This window comes from Rattus rattus, chromosome 10 (assembly GCF_011064425.1).
Source record: "Rattus rattus isolate New Zealand chromosome 10, Rrattus_CSIRO_v1, whole genome shotgun sequence".
In the NCBI taxonomy this organism is placed as follows: Eukaryota; Metazoa; Chordata; class Mammalia; order Rodentia; family Muridae; genus Rattus; species Rattus rattus.
This window is the reverse complement of record NC_046163.1, coordinates 4,631,315-4,656,309: the sequence shown is the minus strand read 5'-3', so window position 1 is coordinate 4,656,309 and position 24,995 is coordinate 4,631,315. Positions and strand designations below refer to the sequence as shown.

At 48.7% G+C, this 24,995-nt stretch overlaps 2 protein-coding genes across 5 annotated transcripts in view; one reads left to right on the top strand and one right to left on the bottom strand.

The window, feature by feature from the left end:
- Positions 1-152: 152 nt before the first annotated feature.
- Eif2d (eukaryotic translation initiation factor 2D) lies at positions 153-24,530 on the top strand. Of its 3 annotated transcripts, XR_004389297.1 has the most exons (17): positions 153-412; positions 1,222-1,412; positions 2,908-2,991; positions 3,497-3,587; positions 4,393-4,500; positions 6,941-7,155; positions 7,724-7,841; positions 9,573-9,618; positions 10,268-10,371; positions 10,475-10,624; positions 10,958-11,047; positions 12,271-12,366; positions 13,933-14,053; positions 17,182-17,356; positions 21,897-21,992; positions 22,399-22,457; positions 24,163-24,530. XR_004389297.1 is itself a non-coding variant. In XM_032914739.1 (15 exons), exons 1-15 carry the CDS (start codon positions 357-359, stop codon positions 19,621-19,623), a joined length of 1,713 nt encoding a protein of 570 aa, XP_032770630.1. In that variant the 5' UTR covers positions 153-356; the 3' UTR covers positions 19,624-19,730. The 3 variants fall into 3 exon arrangements, 1 of the variants encoding a protein (XP_032770630.1); XR_004389296.1 differs by lacking the exon at positions 22,399-22,457; XM_032914739.1 differs by lacking the exons at positions 21,897-21,992; positions 22,399-22,457; positions 24,163-24,530 and adding an exon at positions 19,556-19,730.
- The window catches only part of Rassf5 (Ras association domain family member 5), a 64,302-nt gene continuing 63,763 nt past the window's right edge, over positions 24,457-24,995 (bottom strand). For both annotated transcript variants that reach the window (XM_032914740.1, XM_032914741.1), the window contains one exon: positions 24,457-24,634. In XM_032914740.1, the coding sequence (XP_032770631.1) occupies positions 24,482-24,634 (153 nt within the window). In that variant the 3' untranslated portion in view covers positions 24,457-24,481. The remainder of the gene's footprint in view (positions 24,635-24,995) is intronic.

Genomic DNA, 24,995 nt, shown 5'->3' with positions numbered 1-24,995 from the left:
TAAGCAGACCGGGGAGAAGAATAGATTTAGGACGCTGTTTGCACAGCTGGCGATTACTACAGACGCGCTGGCTCGTAGCTACACCTGGTAGGAAGTGGAAAACCGGGACCGGAAGTTCCGGAGTCCGCCCTTCCCATCCCACCCGGCGTGCGTCAGTTCCGGGACTAGGACCGGCCAGCATCAGGGCTAGGGCTGTAAAGCTACGTGCCGGGGTTCCTAGCCGGCTGCTATTTGGCGCCGAGTCCTCAGCATGGCTGCCTCCAGGGTTGAGGGCCGGGGAGCTGCCACACCCTCGTTTTGTTGACCGCTCCTGGCGTCTGTGCTCTTCTTGTCTTTCCTGGGCTGCTCGAGCAGACATGTTCGCTAAGGCCTTTCGGGTCAAGTCCAACACAGCCATCAAGGGATCGGACAGGTGAGGGAGAGCATATTTTTACTTAGCCTAGGGAGGCCCCTACACATGTAAGGCTGCACGTGGAGACCCCAGGGAGCCAAGCAGGGATCTTAGAAACAGTTTTGAGGATAAAGTGTGGGGGTGTCTCTTTTATCTTCCAGATGGTCTTTTGGGCAATAAAGTTGAGTTAGCGTGTACTGGGCTCAAACTAGGTTTTGTGGAAGATGTAAAATAAGGGAATATAAGCACCCCGTCCACCACAGAGTTTAGAGCCCACGGGAGAACTCAGGTGGTGTACCAAAACTAAAAGTATACGGGGAACTGCCTTAATGGTTATTCCTGGCCGTAGAGACCAGTGCCGTGACGTGGCAGAACATAAGGAAGCTATGGGAAGGAGAGATGTTAACTCTCCCTTTTCAGTCAGTGTCATAGACATGGATAGCTCCGCAGGGATTTTGGAACTAACCTTCTCTAGGTATCATTCTTGGTGCCATAGTAGCCTTTTAATCAGAGGTTGACAGATTGCCAATCAGTCTAAGACAGGAGTGGGGAAGTCATGTGAGGTCATCTATGTTTCCAATGACTTTCCAAAGACTAACTTCGACTGTTCAAGGAAAATATTGTTTCGATGGAACAGTATGCCCAGGAGGTTGTGAAAATAGACGAGGTAATGAATAAAGAGAATAGGTTTTGGGGAGGCAGAGAACGGGGCATCAGGAACCAGGCAGTCTTTCTTCAGCCTTTATGATTTGTTTAGTCATCCTGAATGTCTGTATTTATTAACGTCCATCGAGAAGATACCATCCATGGTGCTGGTGTGCTTTCTGCAGGAGAAAACTTCGGGCCGATGTGACAGTTGCTTTTCCCACCCTCGGAACAGATCAGGTCTCTGAATTGATCCCTGGAAAGGAAGAACTAAACGTTGTGAAGTTGTACGCTCACAAAGGGGATGCAGTGACTGTGTACACGAGTGGTGGTAACCCCATCCTATTTGAACTGGAGAAAAACTTGTATCCAACAGGTGTGGTAATAAGATCGAATGCCCTGACTATAGTCCTCGTGTAACACTCGTGATTCTCTGTTTATTTGGCTTGGTATTCGTTATCCCTCATAAACATGCCTTTTCAGATAAAGTAATACAGAGTTTCCCCATACTATTCCTAAGGATCTCTTCAGACCTAATGTTTTTCAAACTGACCCTTTCAAGACCAGAAATTGCCCTAAGAGGGATAAAAACAGACTTAAAAAAAAAAAAGGGAAAAATGGCAATGCAGAGCTGTGAGATAAAGGAGCTTGGAGTATTGGGAGGGCGTTGAGGTGTTGCAAAAGATGGAATTTTAGAGCATGTAAAAGAAAATATAGTGTAAACCATCTATAAAAACTTTTTCTTTCTTTTATTTTTTTATTGGTTGTTTTATTTATTTACATTTCAAACACTCTTTCCCTTCCTGGTTTCCCCTCCACAAACCCCCTATCCCACCTGCTTCTATGAGGTGCTTCCCCACCCACCCACCCACTCCCACCTCACCGCCCTAGCATCCTCTTAACACTGGGGCATCAGCCTCCACAGAACCAAGGGCTTCTCCTCCCATTAATGCCAGATAAGGCCATCCTCTGCTACATATGCAGCTGGAGCCATGGGTCTCTTCCTGTGTACTCTCTGGGTAGTGGTTTAGTCCCTGGCAGCTCTGGGGGGGTCTGGTTGGTTGATAGTTTTGTTCTTCCTATGGGGTTGCAAACCCTTTCAACTCCTTCTGTCCTTCCCTTAAGAAGGCTTTTTCTTAACACAGTGGAGAAAATGTAGGCTCTGGAATAAGCTGCATCAGTCACACACTTCCTGTGGGCTGCCGCTTCACAGTGGGTTTTCCCAGTAAGAGTCTCTGCTTTTTATCTCTGTCACAGATCTCCTTTCTCTTTTCCATATCAGCGACACCTTTGTCCCTACTCCGGGCTCTTCCTCCTAGGCCGATTCCAACTCTCCCTCCAGTTCACTGCTGTATCTGAAGACGAATACAGACTTCTTTTCCTGTAGGAGTTTTATTGCTCAGTTACTATGAAAATAAGGACTCAAAATATAAATACGAGAAAGCTTCAAATTTTCTTATAGACTGGCTGTCTGTTTTGGGGTCATTTGCTTTTGAAGTCATGCACGGGAGATGGAATATGAGGGAACACAGGCACCCTGTCCTCCATGGGGTTAGAACCCTGTTCTCCACGGAGTTTAGAGCCCGGATTTTAGTTCACTGTGGTCATTTTCTGCTGGCCATCCTGCAGTAGTAGCAACGGGTGCCACCAAATGTCAGCAGTTCCAGTTCCCAGATGTCATTAGGTCTCTGCTTCCTTCCTGAAGGCAGCCTTGTTAGCAAGACTTTCTGAGCCTCTGTAACCTTGAACCAAGGTGTTTTTGCTTTTCTTTCTGAATTCTGATTAAAGTGAGCAGCACAGTGTATGGCTTTTCTAAATCTCCAGCAGGCAGTGCTTATTAATAAGTGTTTCCTGGGTCTCTCTTGGTACAGTGTACACACTGTGGTCCCATCCTGATCTTCTACCAGCCTTTATAACATGGCCTCTGGTACTTGAAAAACTGGTCGGGGGAGCAGGTAAGAGAACTTTTCTATATTCCAGTTACTGCTTGAAATCTCTTCAGTAATTATCCGCCACCTTATACGGCTTCATTTCTTGTGTTCTCATGTTGAAAACTGTATCTACTCCCTGTGTGTGGTGTGTGTGTGTGTGTGTGTGTGTGTGTGTGTGTGAGAGAGAGAGAGAGAGAGAGAGAGTTATTCCTCTAACTTATCAGTGAGTTTTCTGGACATTTCTGATTCTGTTGTAAGCCGTTTATGAGTAATATGAAAGCAGTTTGTGACCTGCCACATGCTGTAATTTAAATCACTAGGGAACTTTAGCAAGTAGCGGACCATACTCTTATTTATGAGATCCGAAATGGAGGGCTGGTAGTGTAATTGACGTGTGTCAAGCAGACGGCTGTGTGATAAAGCCAAGCATGCTGGTAGTGTAATTGACATGTGTCAAGCAGATGGCTGTGTGATAAAGCCAAGCATGGAAATGAGGTTAAGTAAGTTGTCCTATTTCTATTTGCTACAGATTTGATGCTGCCCGGGGTAGTGGTGCCCCCTACTGGTCTGCCTCAGGTACAGCAAGGCGACCTCTGCGCCATTGCCTTGGTGGGGAACAGGTACAGTGTCAGACAATTGCCTTTTGTGCGTGGGGTATGTGTGGTGACCAGAGGTACAGGGGAGGTGGAGGAAAGTGACTGCTTCCAAAGCACACGGGCCAAGAACTGAAAGGAAAAATAGTTTCTCCTGAAGGAGTAGATAGCCTTGGTGGATGGCAGCAAGCCTGTGGAGAGCCTACAGATCTGATACACATAGGAAGCTTGCTGCTGCTGAATGCTTACAACTCACTGTAGAGATAACTTTAGATTCATAGAGGAACGGAAGAGAAGGTGCAGAGTTCCCAGCATGCAATGGACACATCTCATGTGACCCATTGTAGTCATCACAGCTAAGGGTGTTGTCCTAAACTGGGACGATACTGGGACATACTCAAGCCTTTCTTTGTATCTCTGAAGGGTTGGTTGTGTTGTTGTTTTGTTTTGTTGTGAGTACCTTTTCCCATTCAACGGTCCAGTCTACAATAAATACCACAGTGTGCTTAGCTGTCTCTCTTTAGCTTCTTGTATAGGTAACACTCTCTTGCCTTTCACCATGTTCAATGCACCCCTCAACTGCATCACTTCTCCTGTCTTTCCATGGAGATGTAGTTACACACAGAGTTTGCCTATCCTGATCCACAGCGGGACGGTTTGTAGTATGTTCACAGAGTCTCAGAGCTTGCTGCTGCTGTCTTAGGCCAGGCATCATGCCTGCTAGAGGGGAACCGTTTCCTCACTGACTGAACTGGCCCTCACCTCCTACTGCTCCTTTATAAAGAGAAACCAAGAGTCATTGCCTGAGCCTCCTCCCTGCCCTCCTCCCTAGAGCGCCCGTTGCAGTCGGAGTAGCTGCCATGTCCACAGCTCAGATGCTGGCTTCAGGCCTGAAGGGAAAAGGCATCTCTGTGCTCCACACTTATCAGGACCACTTGTGGTGAGTGCAATGAAGTGGGGTGGGGGATGGGAGCCGGGTGGGGAGGAGTCACAAGTGCAGGGGTTTGTCCAGGTGCATCTGCATCCTCCTGTAGCTTGTCGGCTCCAGGCTGCCATCTGCTGGCCAAATGTGGGAGAAACACATTTTTCTTTGTCTAGACCAGAAACTAGAGACACCTTTGGTTCCTTTCTAGGCCTGGAATTGTCCCAGGCGGTTGCCCTGAGCGTAGGACTTGTTTGCCTTGTCCTGCACTGTGATGCTGTCCGTATAGTTCTAGCTGTAGTGGCTTTGTCCGTCAGGTACATTTTACACATCATTTGGTCCCGAGCAGGTGCTTCTGAACCCAGATCAGCTGTCGGACAGCAGATGACAACTGATTACTGTTCCAGTATTACGTCTCAGAATTCTCATTATGGAACACACATTCTGCCTATAACAATGCATATGCCTATAGTCCTAGGACCTAGAAAGCTCACACCAGCGCTTCTCAAGTTCAGGTCAGGCTGAAGTACGTAATGAGACCCTATCTCAGCCTACCCCTCCCCTTAGCCACCCCCTCCAAAATAACCCACCAAAACCCAAAAAACATAGATCTACTGCTTTTGAGAAGAACATTTATTGTTTGGGAAAAGTGACCTCAACCGGACAAGGACCAGGTCTGTGGCTCTGAAATGGATCGTTATTTCTGGAAAGTAATCCGTAGTAAGAATCCTGTCACTTAAATCCCCCACTTAAAAACATTTCCCTGGTCAGGACAGCCTACACACACTATTTATTAATAAGCCCCATTCAGTGCTACTGTTTGTCAGGCTGACAGTAACGTTTAAACGAGGTAATCTTGGTCAAGGGACTCACACTTGTGTGCGCTGCTGTGTGCAGCCATGTTTCCTCCTGCCTTAAGGTTGAGGAGTAAGCCACGCGAGTCTGCACATTAGACTGCACTTGTTTGATCACAGCGTCCATGGGTTTTGTAGTTCAGGTGTCTGTATTGTGTTAAATAGACCAAACCCTGGGATTATATTTCACCAAACTGGTAGAATCTTCACTCCCTCCTCCTCCCTCCCCTCCCCTCCTCCCCCCTCCTTCCTCCTCCTCCCTCCCCCTCCTCCCTCCCCCCCTCCCCTCCCCTCCCCCCCTCCCCCCCTCGTCTCTACCTTCCCCTCTTCCTCCTCCACCTCCCCCTCTTCTGCCTCCCCCCCCTCCGCTTCCCCCCCTCCGTCTTCTCCTCCCCATCTTCCCCTCCTCCCCGTCTTCCTCCCTCCCTCTCCCTCCTCCTCCTCCTCCTCCCTCCCTCCTCCTCCTCCTTCCTCCCCTCCCTCCCTCCCTCCTCCCCTTCCCCTCCCATTCCTCCCTTCCCCTCCTTCCTCCCTCCTCCTTCCCTCCCCTTCCTCCCTCCCCCTCCTCCCCCTCCCCTCCTCCCTACCTTCATTCCTCCCCTCCCTTCCCCTCCTTCCCTCCTCCCCTCCCCCTCCCTCCCCTCCCCCTCCCCCCCTCCTTCCCTCCTCCTCCCTCCCTCCCCTCCCTCCTCCTTCCTTCCTTCCTTCCTTCCTTCCTTTCTTCCCTTCCTCCCTCTCCCTTCCTTCCTTTCCTCCTTCCTTCCCCCCCCTCCTCCCTCTCCTCCTCCTCCCTCCCCCCTCCCCTCCCTCCTCCCTCCCTTTCCCTACCTATAGCCCAGGTTAGCCTCAAATTCACTATGTAGCCAAGGATGTTTGAATTCCTGGTCCTCTTGCCCCTACCTGCTGAGGGCTGGGATTACAGGCATGCGCCACCATGCCTGGTTCTTTTGCTTTGTCTTTTGAGTCAGGGTTTCTCTGTGTAGCTCAGCCTGCTCTATAGGCCAGGCTGGCCTTGAACTCACAGATCTGCCTGCCCCTGTCTCTCAAGTGCTGGGATTAAAGACCTGCACCACCACCCAGCTCCTATTTAACTAGTTTTTGCTCTTATGAAGGGAACACTTTTAGTGGTTTATCTTTAACTGCCTTCTTTTTCCTTAGCTATTATGTTGAGAATTGACTCAGGGCATTGCCAGTTAGCAAACGTTTTATGCTAAGCTCTTCAGAGAGAGAGAGACAGAGACAGAGACAGAGACAGAAAGAGAGAAAGACAGAGAGACACAGACACACAGACACACACACACAGAGAGAGAGAGTGAGAGAGAGAGAGAGAGAGAGTGTGTGTGTGTGTGTGTGTGTGTGTGTGTGTGTGTGTGTGTGTGTGTGTGTGTTTTGGAAGCAGCTCAAGCTAGTCTGGACACTGCAGGGCAGAGGACTTTCCTGGACTTGGAGTAATTGAGTTGAGATGCACGGACATGGGTTGGCTGCTCTGGGGTCCTCTGCCTGTCAGCTCTACTGACTTTAAACACCTGACTTGACTCTGCTCTGATCAGGGCCGGCGAGTGTTGTAGCTACTGCCTGGTGTTTCTGACATCAGATTTTTCCAGGAGATCTGGAGACAAGTCCTCTCCACCTGCCATTGCCCCACTGGATCCCACAGATAGCTGCGAAGAGAAGGCGGACCTTGGTCTGCACGGAAACCTGAGGAGTCTGAGCCTGGAAGGAGAAGAGGAAAATGGGCAGGTTCCTAACACAGAAGCCTCTGATGACCCCAGCTCCAGCGCCCTGAGCCAGGACTCCGTGGATGGCAAGCCCCTTCAGGGTATGGCTTTCATACCCAGGGTGGAAAGCCACACCTGCCTTTCATATTAGAGTAGCATTGCTGTTCTGGGAGAGGAGAGCAGAACCCTTCTTTGGGCGGATAGTTCTGTACTTCTTACATAAAAATGCCCCTATGTGCCTGTCAGTCTGCCATTTGGATAGTTCCCAGCCATGAATTCCTCAGGCTTCTGGTCCTAATGAGGGTGGCACTGTGGATTTGGTCCTCCCTGTGGGCTAACTAACCCTTAAAGAATCAGTACTCAGAGACTGGAAGGGACCCAGTGAGATGGCTCAACGAGCAGCAGGTAAAAGCACTTGCTGGGCAAGCCTGACTTCCTGAGTTCAATCCCCAGAACTAACTCATGGTGAGAGAGTGGAGAGCTGACTCCTGGAGCCTGTCTTCAGACTGCCACTCACGCTACACACACACAAAGTCTACAACCTGGCAGCTTTGGTGCTTAGGGTTGGGCTCCATTTAAGCCAAGGTGACATGAGAGGGCCGGAGAGTCTGCTGCGTGCCCCAGGTAGTGTGGCTTCAGGAAGGATGTGGTTCTTTCCTTTCCTTGCAGAGCAAATGGATGAGCTGTTAGAGCAGTGCTTCCTGCATGCTTTGAAGAGTCGAGTCAAAAAAGCTGACCTCCCTTTGCTCACCAGCACGCTCCTTGGCAGTCACATGTTCTCCTGCTGGTACGGAAAGCACTGCTGAGGGGTGGGGGTGGGGCTGGGCTCCAGATGCAGCCTCCCAGTTGTTCTTGGTGGTAAAGGAAGACAGGGGTGGTGGGGTTGGTTGAGTGACATGCTGTGGGAGAGCAGAGAGTCGACCTGGCAGGTAAATTAGGTTCTTGGCTTCAAAACCTTCCATTTTATCCAGTGAAAGGATCCTAAGATTAAAATTCCCAAGATCCTCTGACTGCTCTTCCTGCTGAGGTGTTTCTAGGCTGTCTCTCCTGGCATACACTACAAGAGTTCCTGATCCCCTTTGTCAAGAAGCTCTCTGTACCACTCCACCCTTCCTGGGAGGGAGGAGAAATGTGTGAAACCTACCCCACTGAGAGTGTAGCCACCAGGAAATGGAGTGTTGACTTTAAAGATGGAGCCAGTCAGGTTCAGCTCTCACCTCCTCAGCATATTTCACTAAGGCAGATCTCCTGTAGTCACAGCCTGACCTATACCAAGCACCCGTCAATTCTGTCAGAGCAGGGTCTTTTCTGAATATCCCACAACCTGGTTTGTGACTCACGCCTATAATCCCAGTACTTGAGAGGCTGAGGTAAGATAGGTAGATAGGAGTGAGTCTAAAGGCTGGTCTGAGCTGTTGAGTGTCAGATCAGCCTGGCTTACAGCGAGGCTCTGCCTTTAAAATGAATGAGTGGGTGAGAGAGAGTGAGTGAATGAGGCCGCCCGGTGGCCCTGCCTTTTAAGTCAACCCCACTCCCTGTACTCACAGCCTGCCCTGCTTTACAGCAGGTGGTGTGCTCCTCAGGCGCTTCTGTGTTTGAAAGTGGTAATTAATCCAATCTCTCTGTCTATGCATGGCCTTAAGGTGCCCATGTCAGTGGTGGTGTTGGGATCCTTGGCATTTTGTTCACAGAGGGTTGCAAGTGACTTGGAAATGGGCTTCCGGAACTTTTTCTTGAGCTGGTCTCGAGTGGGTGCTAGGATGGTCTCCCTCACAGTCCCACTGCTACTGAATGTTGGGTTTTGAGAGAAAATGTAAGCCCTGAGGAGAGAGAAATCACAATTTTCATTAGGAACCTCTATCCCCAAGTACCCTAAAACTGCTTTTGGGCAGGCAGAGTAGACTGCTTCTGTGAAGAGGCAGATAGTAAATAATTTAGTTTTTCAGGCCATCGTGGTCGCTGTCTCAGTACTGAGGTGACTGAGACAACAGATAGGGTGTGGCTGTGTTAGTAGGCTCCAGAGTGAGGTTGTATGAACTCTGGTATAGCCAGGCTTCCCTTCCCTTGGGGTGAGCTTGCAGTTGGTAAGGCTCACTTTGAAGTGGAACTTGTGAGGCCACAGGAGATTCTCTGGTGTCAGAGGACTCTAAAGCTATGTTTGATTACAGTGGTCACTAATCACATGGGGCAAATTAAATTAAAGTTAAAATTCAGGTCCCCAGTCACAGTAGGTGTTTCAAGTGTTTCATGGCCACACAGATGACTAGTAGCTACCATATTAGACAGAGCTGTCCCGTTACCACAAAAGTGCCATTGGATAGTTCCGACTCAGAGTAGCCTGTAAGCCCTGTCTGTTTCTGATACCACAACTGGCCAGAGAGCTCTAGAATGGTGGCCTCTTTTGGACTCTGGGGGAGGCAAGGACAGTCTGAGAAGGTTACTTTGTGTCAGGCAGGTACCATTTTTATTTATTTATTTATTTTTTTTTTGGTCTAACTTGCCTTTTTATCTGTCTTAGTCCTGAAGGACAGCAACTGGATATAAAGAAGTCAAGCTATAAAAAGGTAAGCGCCTGCACCCTTTTGCAAGTCCACACAGTCACAGTCATGTGATGGAAGATGGATGTGGGAAGCCCTGTATACAAGGCTCAAGTCAGAGCTTAGAGGCCTCATGATTGTAGGTGCTGTGGATAATGAGACTCTCCTTGCGCCCAAGCACCCTCTCCTCTCTCCCCGTTGGCGCTTTTCTATCTGATTAGTCTGACAGCTTCACCAGTTAGGTTAGCAGCTTCTTTTTATTACATTGGTTTTATTTTTAATTATGTGTGATGCACGAGTTCTGCTGCCAGAGAAGGCTCCTGGGGCTGGGTTTACAGGCAGCTGTGAGCCACTGAACGTGGGTGCTGGGAATCACACTTGGGTCCTCTGCAAGAGTGGTGCGAGCTCTTGCCCACTGAGCCCCTACCGTGAGCTCTTGACTGCTGCTCTTTCTCCAGCCCCCAGGGTGAGCTCTTGACTGCCGAGCCATCTCTCCAGCCCTCCAGTAGCTTCTTGCTCCTCAAGTTGCGGGAATGTGTGTAGTCTTTCGGTTCCTAGTCTAACGACAGCAAAAACTGGGTCACAATGCTCACTCCCCACCTCGCAGCAGACCTGGCCCTCCTAGGTGCTCCATGGGCAGAGTCAGTGAAGCCCCTATACTGGCCTCTCTCCCCAGCTCTCTAAGTTCCTGCAGCACATGCAGCAGGAGCAGATTGTCCAAGTCAAGGAGCTGAGCAAAGGGGTGGAGAGCATCGTGGCTGTGGACTGGAGGCACCCGAGGTAAGTGTAGGGCTGTCCCTGCAGCTCAGTTGGTTTAGGGACACAGACCCGGCTGCCCAGGCGCTGGTGTAATGTGTGCTTTTGTTTTCTTTGCTGGGTTTAGGATCACATCCTTCGTCGTCCCCGAGCCGTCCCTGGCTTCCCAGACTGTCCAGGAAGGTAGCAGGGAAAAGCCCTATCTCCCTCCAGATATAAAATCCCTCTACTGCGTCCCCGCCAACATGACCCAGCTCTTCCTGGAGTCTGGCCACAAGTGAGTTTTGGGAGACTCCCTTTGCTCCCTACGTGGTTTGCCTGCACTTTCCCCTTATCTTCGGTAGTGTTTTCCTGTGTCTGGCAAACCTGTTCTGCCCGTCTTCCTTCCGAGTCACACCCCCTTCCTGGGGGTGGCTTTTGGGTTAGGAAGATGAGAGAGTAGGTCTCAATCTGCAGTTGCATTTCATGTAGCCCTGCTTGTCTCCCTCAGGAAAAGCAGAAAAGGAAGGCAAGAGCTAAGGAAAGTGCCCTGCTAAGCAGGGAGTCTGAATGCTTGCAGTTAGACCCCAGGTCCAGCTTGAACTAACCTCTGGATACTTCTCTCTCCTAGGAAGGGGAGCACCCTCGAGGGCAGTGAGGTCCGAAGGATCATCACTGACTATGCCAAGAGAAACAACCTGGTGGATGCAGACAACAGGAAGTGAGTGGCGGCAGAATCAGGATAGACTGTTTTGTTGGTCTTCATTTTAATTGGATATTTTATTTATTTACATTTCAAATGTTATCCCCTTTCCTGGTTTCCCCTCCAGAAAGCCTCTGTTCCATCCTCCCTCCCCCACCCACCCACTCCCTCCTCCCTGCCCTGACATTCCCCTATGCTGGGGCGTCGAGCCTTCATAGGACAAATGGCCTCTCCTCCCATTGATGTCCTACAAGGCCATCCTCTGCTACATATGTGGCTGGAGCCATGGGGCCCCTCCGTATGTACTCATTGGTTGGTGGTTTAGTCCCTGGGAGCTCTGGGGTGAGGGGGTGGGGTCTGGTTGGTTGATACTGTTGTTCTTCCCATGGGTCTTTGTTTTTACAGACAGACAGTAAAGGGTGCAGGGAATGGGCTTGCCAGAGAGCTCAGTGAGTAAGAGCACTTTCTGCCAAGCCTGACGGGCTAAGGTCAACCCTCAGGACCCACACGGTAGAGAGAACCAACTTCTGCAAATTGTTCCACATGTGCACCTAGCATTGTGCACTTGTAGACACACAGAGACACATACATAAATGTAAGAACTTTAAAACCAAAGGATGGGAAGGGTTCTGGAATGGAGAGTAGACGATTACAAGCAGCTTAGAAACAGGCAGGCTCAGTGTTTGCAAACCATGGGCTGTCGCCTGGGGTTCAGGTCAGTCACATGGTGTCAGTGTGGTCCGTAAGCTTAGTGCATACATCTCATGTATGTCCGCCCCTGATGTTCAAGTGCATATGGCTGTTGTCAGGAAATGCAACCTTGGAAGTATACTGATCAAAGTCATCGTGGGTTTTTGCTATGACTTTTCTTAGAAATGGCTACAGCCTGAATTATTCGGATATTATGCAACGGCTCAGTCCATGCATATACACTGTAATGACCACAGCGGATAGCACTTATACCCATTCCATCCTTCCTTGCTAGCCTGCTGACTGAGACCAAGCCTTGAAAGCTATAGTCACATAGTGGAACTGAGCCAAGAGTCCTGGTTTCTTCTTCCCACATTTTCTTCCATCATTTACTTCTCTTTGTCCTCCCAATAGTGGGTTTTCCTTCCTGATGGCCTCCGGTCCCACAGCTCAGTGATCTGGATGGCGCAGAGGGCACAGGTGATGGGCGCTCTCAATTTGGTTACAATGAGATTGAGTCTAAAATTGCCCTAATTCCTGTTTCCCTGTAGTCTGGTGAAGTTGGATCCCATCTTATGTGACTGTATCTTAGAGAAAAATGAGCAGCACTTGGTCATGAAGCTTCCGTGGGACTCTCTCCTGACCAGGTAACAGGGACCGGGAGTTCCTTTCACTTTTCTACACCACTGCCCTTAGCATCTACCCCAGAATTTCAGAGTGCTCACCACCCTCTTTAGTCTGGGCCTGTGACGGAAGCATGAGTGCTGAGTTCAGATCTCCAGAACCCATGTAAAAGTAAGCTGCGGCCGAGTACATATGTAACCACGGCTGGGGAGCAGAGTTCATTGGCTTTGCCAGCTCAGCCAGGCTGATGAGCTTCAGGTGCAACGGCAGATTCTGCCTCAAAAACAAGGTAGAGGCTGCTTGAGGAACCCAGAATTGACCTGGACTCGACGTGCATGCACCCACAGACATCCACCCCAAAAACTACATACGTACCCTTTGCCCATACAAATCGTTACTATTTAAGTCTGTGACTTCCATAAACATAGGCTTGAATAATTCTGATAAGGAGAGCTTTGGTGAGTTTGAGCCATTATGCATAAGAACATGACAGAGAAAAGAAACATTAACTAGACCTAAATAACTTCAATAAAAGAGCCACTTAAGGCTGGGGAGTTGTCTTCAAAGGAAAGATGCTTGATACTTTTTGTTCTGTAGAACCATAGCTGAAAATAATTCCTGTTGGGATGCAGCAGAGCGTGTAGCTCATGCCGACCATCCCGCCACAGTCTCTGAGTCTTCTGGAGCACAGCCTCATCTAATGAAGGGTTAGGGTGCTCTGTGCCATGACGGCAGAGTTAGTTGACTTTCTGGTTTCGTGTTTTGTTTTGTTTGTTTGAGATGAGCTTAAGGTGGCCATGAATTTGTGCGTCTGGGTGCTGGGTGCAGGGTACAGGGTGCAGGGTGCAGGCATGAGCTACTGTAGAGTTGAGTGTTGTATAAAGATACATTGTTATTAAAGGTTGCTGGGAGCTGGCTCAGTGGGTAAAGCCTGGGTCCCTGAGTGAGTGCCAGTGCCCAGGTAATGCCAGCTCTGTAATCTGAGCCCTCCTGTGATTGATGGAGACAGACATAAGGATCTCTGGTACATAGCTCACGGGTCGTACAGCTGAAAACAAGGGGACCGAGTTCCAAACAGTGAGAGCCGAGGACTGACTGACTCCTGAGGTAGTTCTTTAACCTCCACACGTGCACCCTGCCATGCAGGTGCTTGCACTCCTCCACAAGCACACCCAAACATACGTGCATCACTTCATACACACACAGACTCGTAAGTAAAAACTGCATTGCTAGAGCATGTGACACATGTGAAATAGCACGTGGAGGCTGTAAGCTGGTGGGGTACATTTTTTGAGTAACCTCCTCTAAGTAGTAACCTCCTCAAAGCAGACAATGGATTCCCAGGAGGCCTAGCACGTGGAGAGTGTCCAGGCACTCAGGTCACTGTTGTTCCCGTCTCTGAGGCAGTGGATGTCAGCTTTGACTACACCTGGGGAGCTTTGAGACACTGAGTTCATTGGTGGTGTCAGTGCAAATCAGGTTGCAAATCAGGTTGCTACAAAAGCTTGGACTTAGTGCTCGTGGTTGTAGGATGCAGAGAAGATGCTGTCTGTTGCCTTGATCTACTTATAACTCAAATTTCATTTTAGGTGTTTGAAAAATCTGCAGCCTGCCTACCAAGTGACATTTCCTGGCCAGGAACCCATTATAAAGAAAGGGAAACTCTGTCCAATTGATATCACCCTTGTACTGAAGACTTATAATAAAAAGGTAATTTAAAAAATATTGGGGCTGGGGCTGTGCAGTTCAGCCACAGAGCTTATGCTTAGCCTATGCTAAGCCCTGGGTTCTGTCCCTACCACCGCCCAGAGAAGAAAGATCCGGTGTTTGGGATCTTAGTTTCCCTGCTACGGTCTGGTTTGTTGATATGATTGGAGGCTTTTGGATTGGAAGAGACCATGCTGGGTGCCTGCACTGGTCCTGGGTGAGAGGCGTCATTAAACTGCTTCTCCTGCCCTCTGGGAATTTGTACTAAGAAACTTGCTAGAGCCTGTTTGAAAAGTGAATACTATTTTAGTTTGAGTTTTCCTTGGCACTACTTTATAGGCCTCTGTCTCTTACAGTCTACCTCTTGGGCTTTGCTCAATGAAAATAGCTTGTAAAAATTTCGGCTTGTGAACACAAAGTTGTAGGAACAAATTGTAACTGCCCTCAAAATGTGTCAAATGCTGTCCTCTGACCAAGCAGCGAGCGCCTTTATTCTGCATTATCTAGAGGAAAAAGAAAGACAGGTCGGAATCCTGAGCCCCCAGGCTTGGGCTCAAAACAGAAGTTGGCAGACATGTGGTTCTGGGCTGAGGCTTTGGATTCCATTGTGTCCTTTCTCGTTCCTTGACCTCGAGCAGCTTACTGAGCACCCAGTGCCTCGGTTTCCTTCTGTGAGAATGGAGGTAATACTTGCCCTCAGTCTCCTTCTGTGAGAATGGAGGTAATACTTGCCCTCAGTCTCCTTCTGTGAGATGGAGGTAATACTTGCCCTCAGTCTCCTTCTGTGAGAGTGGAGGTAATACTTGCCCTCAGTCTCCTGTGAGAGTGGAGGTAATACTTGCCCTCAGTCTCCTTCTGTGAGAATGGAGGTAATACTTGCCACGTGACCTCATGAAGGCTGTGTATCAGCCAGACGACTTAGCAGAAAGTAGCCCCTAAAGGAGACCCACTCGTGCTAACCTTACCTAGCAGTAATTCATGCCAGACATTACACCAAATGCTCTTGTACATGTAAAGCACGAATCTTTTTTCATAATAGAATTGTCCAGAAATGAAGTCGGTGCTTCATAAAGTGATGAGTTGCTTTCCAGAGGTCGGCAAGGGCAGGTTCTTTGTTTGTGGCCACTTGTTGGGGCAGATGCAGCCAGGGTCTCATGCATCGGGAGGAGACTGACTTTCTGATGTGACTCTCAAGCCTCTTAGAGTCTGAGCTTGTCTGTAAACACAGCTTTTCAAAAGACACTGTATAGCAGCCCTCCCCAGCCTACTCTGGTAGCAATCCTTGGTCATCTCTAGCTGTTTCAAAGCAAGAGGAGGACTGTAACTTTTACATATTCATTTTTAATTTGTATGTTGTGGGTGTTTTGCCTTATGCATGTCTGTGTGTCATGTGTGGCTTGGTGCCTGTGTAGGCGGGAAGAGAGTGTTAGATCTCCTAGGACTGAGGTTATAGACAGTTGTTAGGTGCCAGGAGGGTGCTGGGAATCAAACCTGAGGCCTCTGGAAGAGAAGTGTTCTTAACCACTGAGCCATCTCTCTAGCCCTGGATTGTGGTTTTTATTACTATTTTTATAAAGGATTTATTAATTTCTATTTTGTGTCTCTGGGTTTTTTTATCTGCATGCCTCTGGATACTACATGCATGCAGTTCCCATGGAGGCCAGAAGAGGGCATCAGATCCCTTAGAACTGGAGTTAAAAGGTTGGGAGTTGCCCAGTGATTGCTGGGAATTGAATGAACTTCAAGGTCCTCTAGAAGAGCAGCAAGTGCTGTAAACCACTCAGCCATCCATCTCTCTGACCCTGAGTGTGGTCTTTAGAAAGCATTACTGTCTTCCTTTTCTGTTCTGACGTCACATACTTCTCATTTGTTGTTAATGACAGAAAAGCCACGTTGACTAGCTATGTGATCTTTTTTTTTGTTTTGTTTTGTTTTGTTTTGTTGTTTCTTTTTTTTCTTTTTTTTCCAGAGATGGGAACCGAACCCAGGACCTTGCACTTGCTAGGCAAGCGCTCTACCACTGAGCCAAATCCCCAACCCTAAACTGGGTTTTTTTTTTTGTTGTTTTTTTTTGTTTTTTTTTAGCTATGTGATCTTAAGGGACTGTCAGGTACAAAACATCCTTATCGTCAACATCGTCATCGTCATTATTGGAGTTAGGGAGGGCGGCATGCATGCTGCAGTGCATGTATGGAGGTCAGAGGTCAGCTTTGTGGTGTCAGTTCTCTGCATCTCCCTTGTGGGTCCCAGGCACTGAATGCAGGTCACCAGGCTTGTGTAACAAGCGCCCTTACCCACAGAGCCAGCTCCCAGCCGTCAGTTTCTTTCTCAGTTGGGATAGTAGTTTTGTTTTTGTGTTTAAAATAGTCCTTATCTCACACAGCCTCGTGGTACCTGCCTCTAATCCCAGCGTTCAGGAAGCAAAGGCAGGGGAATCCCTGAGTTCGACACCAGCCTTGTCTATACAGAGAGTTTGAAGCCAGTCAGAGAGACACAGTTGAGACTCTGTCCTTAACCTTTGGAGACACATGCTGCAGTGTCTGTCTATGAGCTGATCGACGTGTAGGAGGATTTGTTGTAACGTGATGTAGGCACCCGGAGTGGATGGGGTGTGAGTAGACCCAGGCTGCCTGTGGGTTCACAGCTGTGAGATTGGTAATGGGCGTGTATTCTATCACACTGTTGCACTTTTTTGTGTTTTGTTTTGTGTTAGTCACATAGCTAACTTGGAGACTGAGTCTCCTACTGTAGCCCCGACTGGTCTAGAACTCACTATGCAGACCAGGCTGCCCTCAAACTCTAACTCACAGAGGTTCAGCTGCCTCCTGAATGCTGGGATTAAAGGCATGTATCACCGTGCTTGGCACCATACTATTTTACTTATATTTTTAATTCTCCATGGCTAAAAACCCTTAAATCTATGTCATAGATAGAATGTATCTGTCAACATAGATATTGAGTGAGGTAGAGAAGGTCATTTTAGAAACATGAACATATAAATATTTGGGCAGAAAGGCACCAGAGTTCCAAGGCTAGAGAACCATCCTGGAACCTGGGTGAAGTGGCTGCCAAAAGGCCTCTTAGAGCAGAGAGCATACCACAAACACCCACTGTCAGCTTCCTGTCCCCAGGTGACTGTGGTCCGGAACTTGGAGACCTATGGTCTAGATCCATGCTCAGTGGCCGCCATTCTCCAGCAGCGGTGTCAGGCCAGCACCATCGTCTCTCCTGCCCCTGGGGCCAAAGACAGTCTGCAGGTGCAGGTCCAGGGAAACCAGATCCACCACCTCGGCCAGCTATTGCTTGGTGAGTAGCCCTTCTAAGAAGACACACTGGGCGGCTTAGCAAAGATCCTGCCCCCGACTCACTTGACTCTAACATCTTACCTGTGCCCATACAGTCTTTATGGTGGGTCTTCTTCGCAGTGGTGCAAGAGATAGACATTCTGTAGAAACCGTACTTCAGGTTTTAAAGTCTGGACTCTTTCAAAGCCAGCATTGGCTAGACAGTCTGATGAAATGCTAGGTAGCCGCAACAAGAGCGCCCCCCCCTTCAGTCATGTGACCACAGCAGGGAACCAACCAGACGGCCACATTATGCTGAGTCACTTAGCTAAGGTGTATTCAAGCTTGGCCGGATCATGTGCCTTCTCAATTTGCCGTGTTCTCTCTCTCTTTCTCTCTCAATTAAAGTAATTTTATATGAGCATGGGTGTTTTGCTTGCATGTGTGTCTGTGCACCATGTGTGTGCCTGGAGCCCTCAGAGGGCAGAAGGGGGTGTCAGATCCCCTGAAACTGGAGTTTAAATGTGAGCTGCAGCTGTGAGCTACCAGGTGGATTGTGGGAGTTGAACCTGGATCCTCTGGAAGGGCAGTAAATGCTGTCAACTGCTGAGCGTCTCTCCAGCTTTTCAGTTTACCCTATTTTCAACTTGCAATGGGAGTATTACAGGATGTGACTCATCAAGGGGCAGCAGTCTCCATTCATGTGTGCCCAGCCTCGCCAGTTTGTAGCAGTGAGCAGACGTGTCTGCTTCAGCTCTTTGGCCCCTTCACAGTCACTGTTCTCCATCCTATAGATCCTTAGCTTTCTTTCCCCCTGATCTTCCCTTTGTAGAAATCACGTGGTGAGCTCCAGCAGTGCTGTCACAGGGATGTCCTTGGTTAGACCTATGCTGCAGGACTGTTGCCTGTACTGCAGATGGGGAAACCGAGTCCAGAGAAACTAAGTACCTTGCCTGGAGCTCACCTAACTCTTAAGTACTGTAGCAGGGCTCTGAATCTTTATTTTTTAGAACCAAAGTTCCTATGATTCCTCTCAGTCTTCTTTGCCCTTCATTTAAATCCTGCACAGTTCTGCCTCAGCCAGCTTTCTAAAGTAGTAATCTCGACACTCTCCTTATAAGGCCTTTTGTTTTACCTGTGCCTTCAAGAATAGGTCCCTGACTTTGAGGAACAAGCCTCTCCCAGCCTGCCCTGTTTTCCCTGCAGGCTCTCTCCCCCACTTCCTTACACACCCTAACTCTACCCCAGCCACTTTCCTACTGTTCACAAATACCCCGGGCACTGACATCTCCCTGCTTTTACCTGCCGTCCCCTTGTGTTGTGTGCCTCATAGCCCTGGTCTTGTCTGTCCTCGCAGGCTCACCGGCTTAGCTTGGGGTAGCCCATTTCCCTTTGAATGTAGTAAACCTTACCAGCATCAGTGCTTCCCCATTGCGGTGATGTTTCTGATCAGACACTGATTTTTTTCATGTCATGTCTGAACCCTCTGCAAAATAGAACTCGAGATAGACCTTGTGTTTTTCAAGCCTGTCCCACAGTCAGGACGGGTACATAGCACATGCCTAATAAGCAGAGATATCTCATGCTATGACAGCCCACAGCAGTTAGCACCCAACCCTGAGCTCTTTCATGTGGGGGCTTGGGACTAAGAAGAGACAGAAGACAGTGGATGAACATGCACCTGAACAGACACATGGCCTTCCTCTCAGCACATCTAGAGCAGTGGCTCTAGCTTGTGGGTTGTGACCCTTTTGGGGTTGAATGGCCCATTCACAGGCATTGCCCAAGACTACCAGGGAAAACAGATATTTACACTATGATTCATAACAGTAGCAAAGTTACAGTTACGAAGTAGCAATGAAAATAATTTATGGTTGGGGTCACTACAACATGAGGACTGTATTAAAGGGTCAAAGCAGTGGGAAGGTTGAAAACCACTGATCTAGCTGGTAGCCCGCAGGTATAAATGATCAAAATGCACCCTTCACCTCAGTGTGTGGTAAATGATCCAGTTCAGAAGGTGTCGCCAGGTGAGCTTGGACAGGATGAGGAAGGCGGGTCATGTGTTGGAATCACAGGTCCTTGACAGAGGGAGGAGCACACTGGGCTTAGTGGATAGGGAGGGTCAGGAGGTTACAGGGCCCAAGGGGCGTGGGAAACAGGGATGGGCAGTAGGGACTTGAGACCAGGCCCCGCTGAAGATTTTCTCTTTGGATTGTAGAAGAGTATCGGCTCCCTGGAAAATACATCCAAGGCCTAGAAAAGGCCCCCAAACCTGGCAAGAAGTGACAGACTCATTATATGCAGTGGATCCCATGGGAACCCAGGTTCTGAGCTGGTAACTGATATGAGCATTTTCAACTTTTGCAAATAAAAACTGTAATTCTTTACTGAAAGCTTTTCTTTCAAATCTAAATCTGAATCACTCTTATGTGTTACTTAGTGAAAATGTTCATGTGGTTTCTGTGATTGAGTTCATGCTCCATGCTAGAGGCAGGGAAGTCCATCCAAAGCACAGCAGGCAGAGCGCTCCTGCTGCTAAAGCTCCTCTACCAGATAGACCCCAGCTTCCTACTTACTGCTCCTACAACCTAATTAACCTGCTAGGCCCTGCCCTGTTGTCCCTTCCTGCCTCTGTTGGGTCTGTCCCATAGAAAACAGCCTGGCTATTTCTCTGTCAACAGCCACAGCAAACAAAACGAGTTAACTCTGAGCTGCAGCAGACTTTAGGCCAGTGGACAGAAGAACAGTACAAACACAGAACACGGGTTTCTATGTGACCTTTCTTCTTCCCCAGCTCTGTACAGCACACGGCCACCAATGAGTAAGTTTGCAGTGTGACTCCAAGATGGTAGCTTTGCTGTCGTGAAGTCTTAGAGGAACAACGCCTTCCTTAGCCCCAGCTTCTTAAGCTTGGGTTCATGGACAGGCTCTTCAGTCTGCAGAGGACTCAGGAATTCCCTAAAATCACTGCACAACAGAGGACCTGTGTGTTCATCCGATCGCACATGAGTCAGTGTTTAAAGCCATCCCTCATCCCGTGTTGGTCTGTGCAGGTCATTTCTCCATCTAGGGCTCTCAGTGGAGACGGTAATAAGAGCTGTGTAGTTATACACGCCTTCCGAGTTCTTGCATTTTACCGTTAAGAATGAATTACTTTGGGGTTGGGGATTTAGCTCAGTGGTTAGAGCGCTTGCCTAGGAAGCGCAAGGCCCTGGGTTCGGTCCCCAGCTCCGAAAAAAAAGAAAAGGAAAAAAAAAAAAAAAAGAATGAATTACTTTTTATCTTTCTCATCTTTTTACACACTGAGGTAAAAGAAGCTTGCTCATCTGCTGTCCAACAAGTAACCCGTTTAAACCTGGGAAGGAAGGAAAAGGGAGGGAGGGAGGGAGGGAGGGAGGGAGGGAGGGAGGAGGAGGGAGGGTTTTGCTGTGAAACCAAGAACAGTCCTTTTCCCTGGGAAGTAAATCTCTTACTCTCACTGATTCTGTCTGCATGGACTGCACATATGGGACCTGGAAGTACCTTCCAGAAGGTCACTGTAGCAGGACCCTGTCACAGCCAGGCCTTTGCACAGGGCTGTGCCTGAGGAGTGGCGTGTGGACGGTACTGACAGTTGTCTTGCACACTGAGCTGCCATCTCACACCCTCCTCTGCTTTGCTGCCGTTGGAGGGCTGAGCTGTGCAAGTTCAACTCCCTGCTGGACGCAAAGCCCGTGAAGGGCCTCTGCTCTTCACTGTGGCTCTCTGCTGTGCCAGGCCAGGCCTGTGCTGGGCTGTTTCTTCCAGGAATAGCGACACATTAGCACTGAATCACCTTCCTCCCCTCTGGATGGCGTGGAGATATATAAGAGGGTGGGGCTGAGTCAGGCTACAATGGATTCTCTATGTAGTTATTAGCCGTTTTTGTTTTCCTTTTTGAGAAACCTCTTGTTAGTTCCTTAGCCCAGTTTTTAAAATGGATTGTTTGCTTTTGTGACTTTCTGGGTTTTGAGTTCTGTATTCTGGACCTTATCCTCTGTCCGACAAGTAGCTGGCAAAGATTCTGTCGGCTTCCTCCTCACTTGGTTTGTTTCCGTAGCTGGTGGAGGCTGTATGGCAAGGGTGACCAGGCTAGATCTGGGGGCTGGATATGATTCACGTAGTGGGGACCAGGCAAACCCACCTGGCTGGATCTAATACAAGATGTGCAGGACCAGGCTAGGCAGAGGTTGGATGTTGGCTGAAAGTTTTGGGTCTAAGCTTGATGTAATGGCAGATACCTTTAATCCCAGCACACAGGAGGCAGAGGTGGGCAAATCTCTGGTTTGAGGGCAGCTTGTTTTATATAGTGAGTTCCAGGACAGCTAGGGCTACACACACACACACACAAATTGTGTGTATACACGTGATACACATTTGCCAAAGCATACATGAAGAGGCCAGCAGAAGACTTGTGGGAGTAGGTCTCTCCTTTCACTATGTGGGATCCAACAGATCAGACCCAGATTGGCAGGCTTGTGAGTAAGCACCTCTTTACCCACTGAGCTACCTCATTTGCCCTGTGATTGGCTAATTTTAAGGATGCCTGGTGGAGAGGGGCAGAACTGGATAAGCTTTGAAGAGCCCCTGCAGCCTGAAGCCATGTGCATTGCGAGATACACAAGCAACACTGAAAGGTAGGTGGTGTTTTCCCTAGTTAAAACTTTATGTGGCTATTTCTTGAATTTAAAGAGATTTCTTTGCTGGAAATCAGAGGGGCCAAAAATGCAGGCTGCTTTGGGACCAGTTCAGCCCTCTCTGCAGCTGAAATCATCAATGACACATTCACATCATTGTCGTCATCATCGTCATCATCTTCATCGCAGTCAATACTTCCAGAGGAGAAGTGCTATTACCTTTGTGTCCAGAAAGCCCTGCTCTTCCTAACACCAGCATGTGCTTTGCTGTACGTCCCCTCTCCTCTCCAGTGCTGGAGGGCAGAGACGAGCCAGCCACTGTTTGGCTGTTTTCTCAAAAGCATGTGAGTGGTAGCCTTCCTTCCCAAGCTTACTCAGTCTTCCTCTCCGGCCCACTCTCCATAAGATGGTGACATTCAATGAGGACATTCAATGAGGACATTTCCATGGTGAACTGTTTTTACAGTAAGCTTTTATTACTCATTTAAAAAAAAAAACCATGTATAAGAAAGACATTTAGAAAGAAAATATTCTCAAAACAAACAACCACAGAGCCATACAACCATAGAAGGCACTACCAGCAGTTAGACCCCTCCGAGACTTAAGGAACTCCATGTTTCCAGAGGCTCAACCTCAGTAGAGGTCCTGGGTCTAACTGTGCTTTAAAGTCTGAATCTGATCATCCCTTTCTGAATAAACACCTTTTCTTTATATATAGCTATATGCCCCTATGTGTATATACATATATATGTATATACATTTTATATATACATGAATTTTTTTCTTGTCAAAAATAAAATAGCCATCCATGGAGGGAGGTCTGAGCAGCATTCACAGTGTTTGCAGCAGGAGCCATGCCTTCTCCTAATGCCACACACATGCAGGATGAAGGGAATGACTTTCCGTATGTCCCTGTAATACACAGCAGAAGGGGGACTTCTCAGGGGAGGGGAGTGTAAGGCTGAGCTTGAGGCGGCAGGGAGCCAGGGGCTATGGCAGGCACAGCCTCAGAGTCGCCAGCTCATGGTGCTTTTGCAGCTCTGAAAACAATGCAGTTGGAATGACAGGGATTTGGCATTCTTCTGGGACAGGAGCAATGTGGCCTCAGCCTGGGCTGGGAGGGGACTTTTTAGGCTACACAGAGAAGCTTGGGCTTAAAACAACCCGAGGGGTGTGGAAAGGCAAGCACAACATGAAAGCAGTCTCCTCTGGAGGCTCGATTGGAACACTGGCCTTCTTCTAAAAGGACAAGTTTTTCTCCCTCCGCATTGAGCGTCTTTGTGTCCTGGCTACTGGGTGGTATAGTCTGGCTAATTTGTTTTAAGTTTGAATTAGTCAAGAGTTGGAGTCCTAATCTGATGCTGTCAGTGCAGTCTAATAATTTCGAATCTTCAAAGTCAAAGCCTGATCAGGAAGGTTGATGGGAAAGAGGTGTGTGATCGTCGCCCTGTGCTCTGAGGAACCTCCTGTCCTTGCTCTATAGCACCACTGTCTACTTCCTGCTGGGGCAAGCCAGCAGGAGAGCTACAAGCAAACATGCCCTGCTCTTTTCTCTGAAAACAAAAAGGCACTGAAGTCACCAGGGAAGTCAGGCCCACAGGTTTGCCCGTGCTGTGTGAACAGACCATGCTTCCCACCAGAAAGGACTCCCAAGTTGGAGGATGGAGGTGGAGCTGAAGGCCAAGGAGAGGCCCCCACTGCAGGCACAGGCCACGAGCGGCTTGGATGTGCTTTGCTGTAATACTTCTGGTGACTCAGCAGGAAACTAAAATTGATAAGTCAATGGCTGGTTTCTCTTTGGTAGAAACCCATAAAGATGGCAACATTAAGTTAAGATTTCAACATAGCAACACTGGAAGAGACATGCCGAAGTCCCACACAGATGTGCGTGTGTGTCTGTGTTTGCAGCATGCGGCCTGCTGGGCAGTGAGAGATGTCGCTTCTGGAATCTCAGGCTGACCGAGGGTCTAGCACAAGAGAAGAAGAGGCACCTTGGGGCAAGGACGACAGTCCTTTCATGAGCATTTTCCTGCTTTCAAGGACTTAGCCAAAATGAATATGCCACATTTGACCCATAAATATACTCTGTGTGGCAGAAAAAAGAAAAAGGAACAGAACTAAATCCAGAGAAAGAACCCAGGCTCTAAAACCTTTCATTCCTTTTTGCCAGCTGGTGATTGGTTGGAGTTTGGTGAGCAGAGAGGCAACCATTTGGTTTCCGAAAAGCCAGCAGATTGAACAGGGGAAATACTGGTCATTCCACAGGAGTTCTGATCCCAGACGGAAAATCTCCAGAGCCATGGTGTGGTGGGTTAGCAGGAATCAAACCCTGCACAGACACTTCATGGAAGAGACTTTGTGCCACATCTGTTAACTGCTGGGCAGGCACAGGTGGACATATCAGAGGTGCCTTGAGAATAACTGTTCATTGCAAAATAATTAACAATAAAATAAATCGGAGGGCACTGAGAGGACAGGAAGTAAGCTGGTTACCCAGGCTTCCCTTGGGACTCTCGTAAGGCCTCCTCCAGTTTCTGCCGGAATTTGTTGTACTTCTTCTGCAGTTGATGGATCTTGTCCTGCTCCTCTTTTTCCAGGATAGTTAAGAAGTTCTGGAGTTCAGGAATGGAAAAGGCATCCCACTGTGAGGCAGGAGGGAGGAGGAGGAGGGGAGGAGGGGAGGAGGAGAAAACAAGGGGAAATGGTTAGATGTTGACATGACTGGAGGCCCTGTGCTGCTCCAGTGAGCCAGCCATGCACACTATGAGTACCATGAATGACATTTGTGTATTGTACACAACGGTCACGTTAGCCACAAATGGTCAAGTCTGGCAACCTGGTGGATTTCCCAGCCCATACACCCTGTTGTTAAAGGAGTCAGCAGCAGTTGAGGTCTTCACTTTGGTGCTGGACGTGCTCTCCATGGGCAGGTGGAAGACACCTCTCATCAGATGGGTGACATCAGGTTTCACACTTCACCTGCTGCCCCCCTTCTCATGAGCC

Coding starts and splice junctions, on each gene's coding strand:
- Eif2d (XM_032914739.1), top strand. CDS start 357: ATGTTCGCTAAGGCCTTTCGGGTCAAGTCCAACACAGCCATCAAGGGA. Junction 3,588..4,392: donor ATTGCCTTGGTGGGGAACAG/GTACAGTGTCAG, acceptor CCTCCTCCCTAG/AGCGCCCGTTGCAGTCGGAG. Junction 12,367..13,932: donor TGGGACTCTCTCCTGACCAG/GTAACAGGGACC, acceptor ATTTCATTTTAG/GTGTTTGAAAAATCTGCAGC.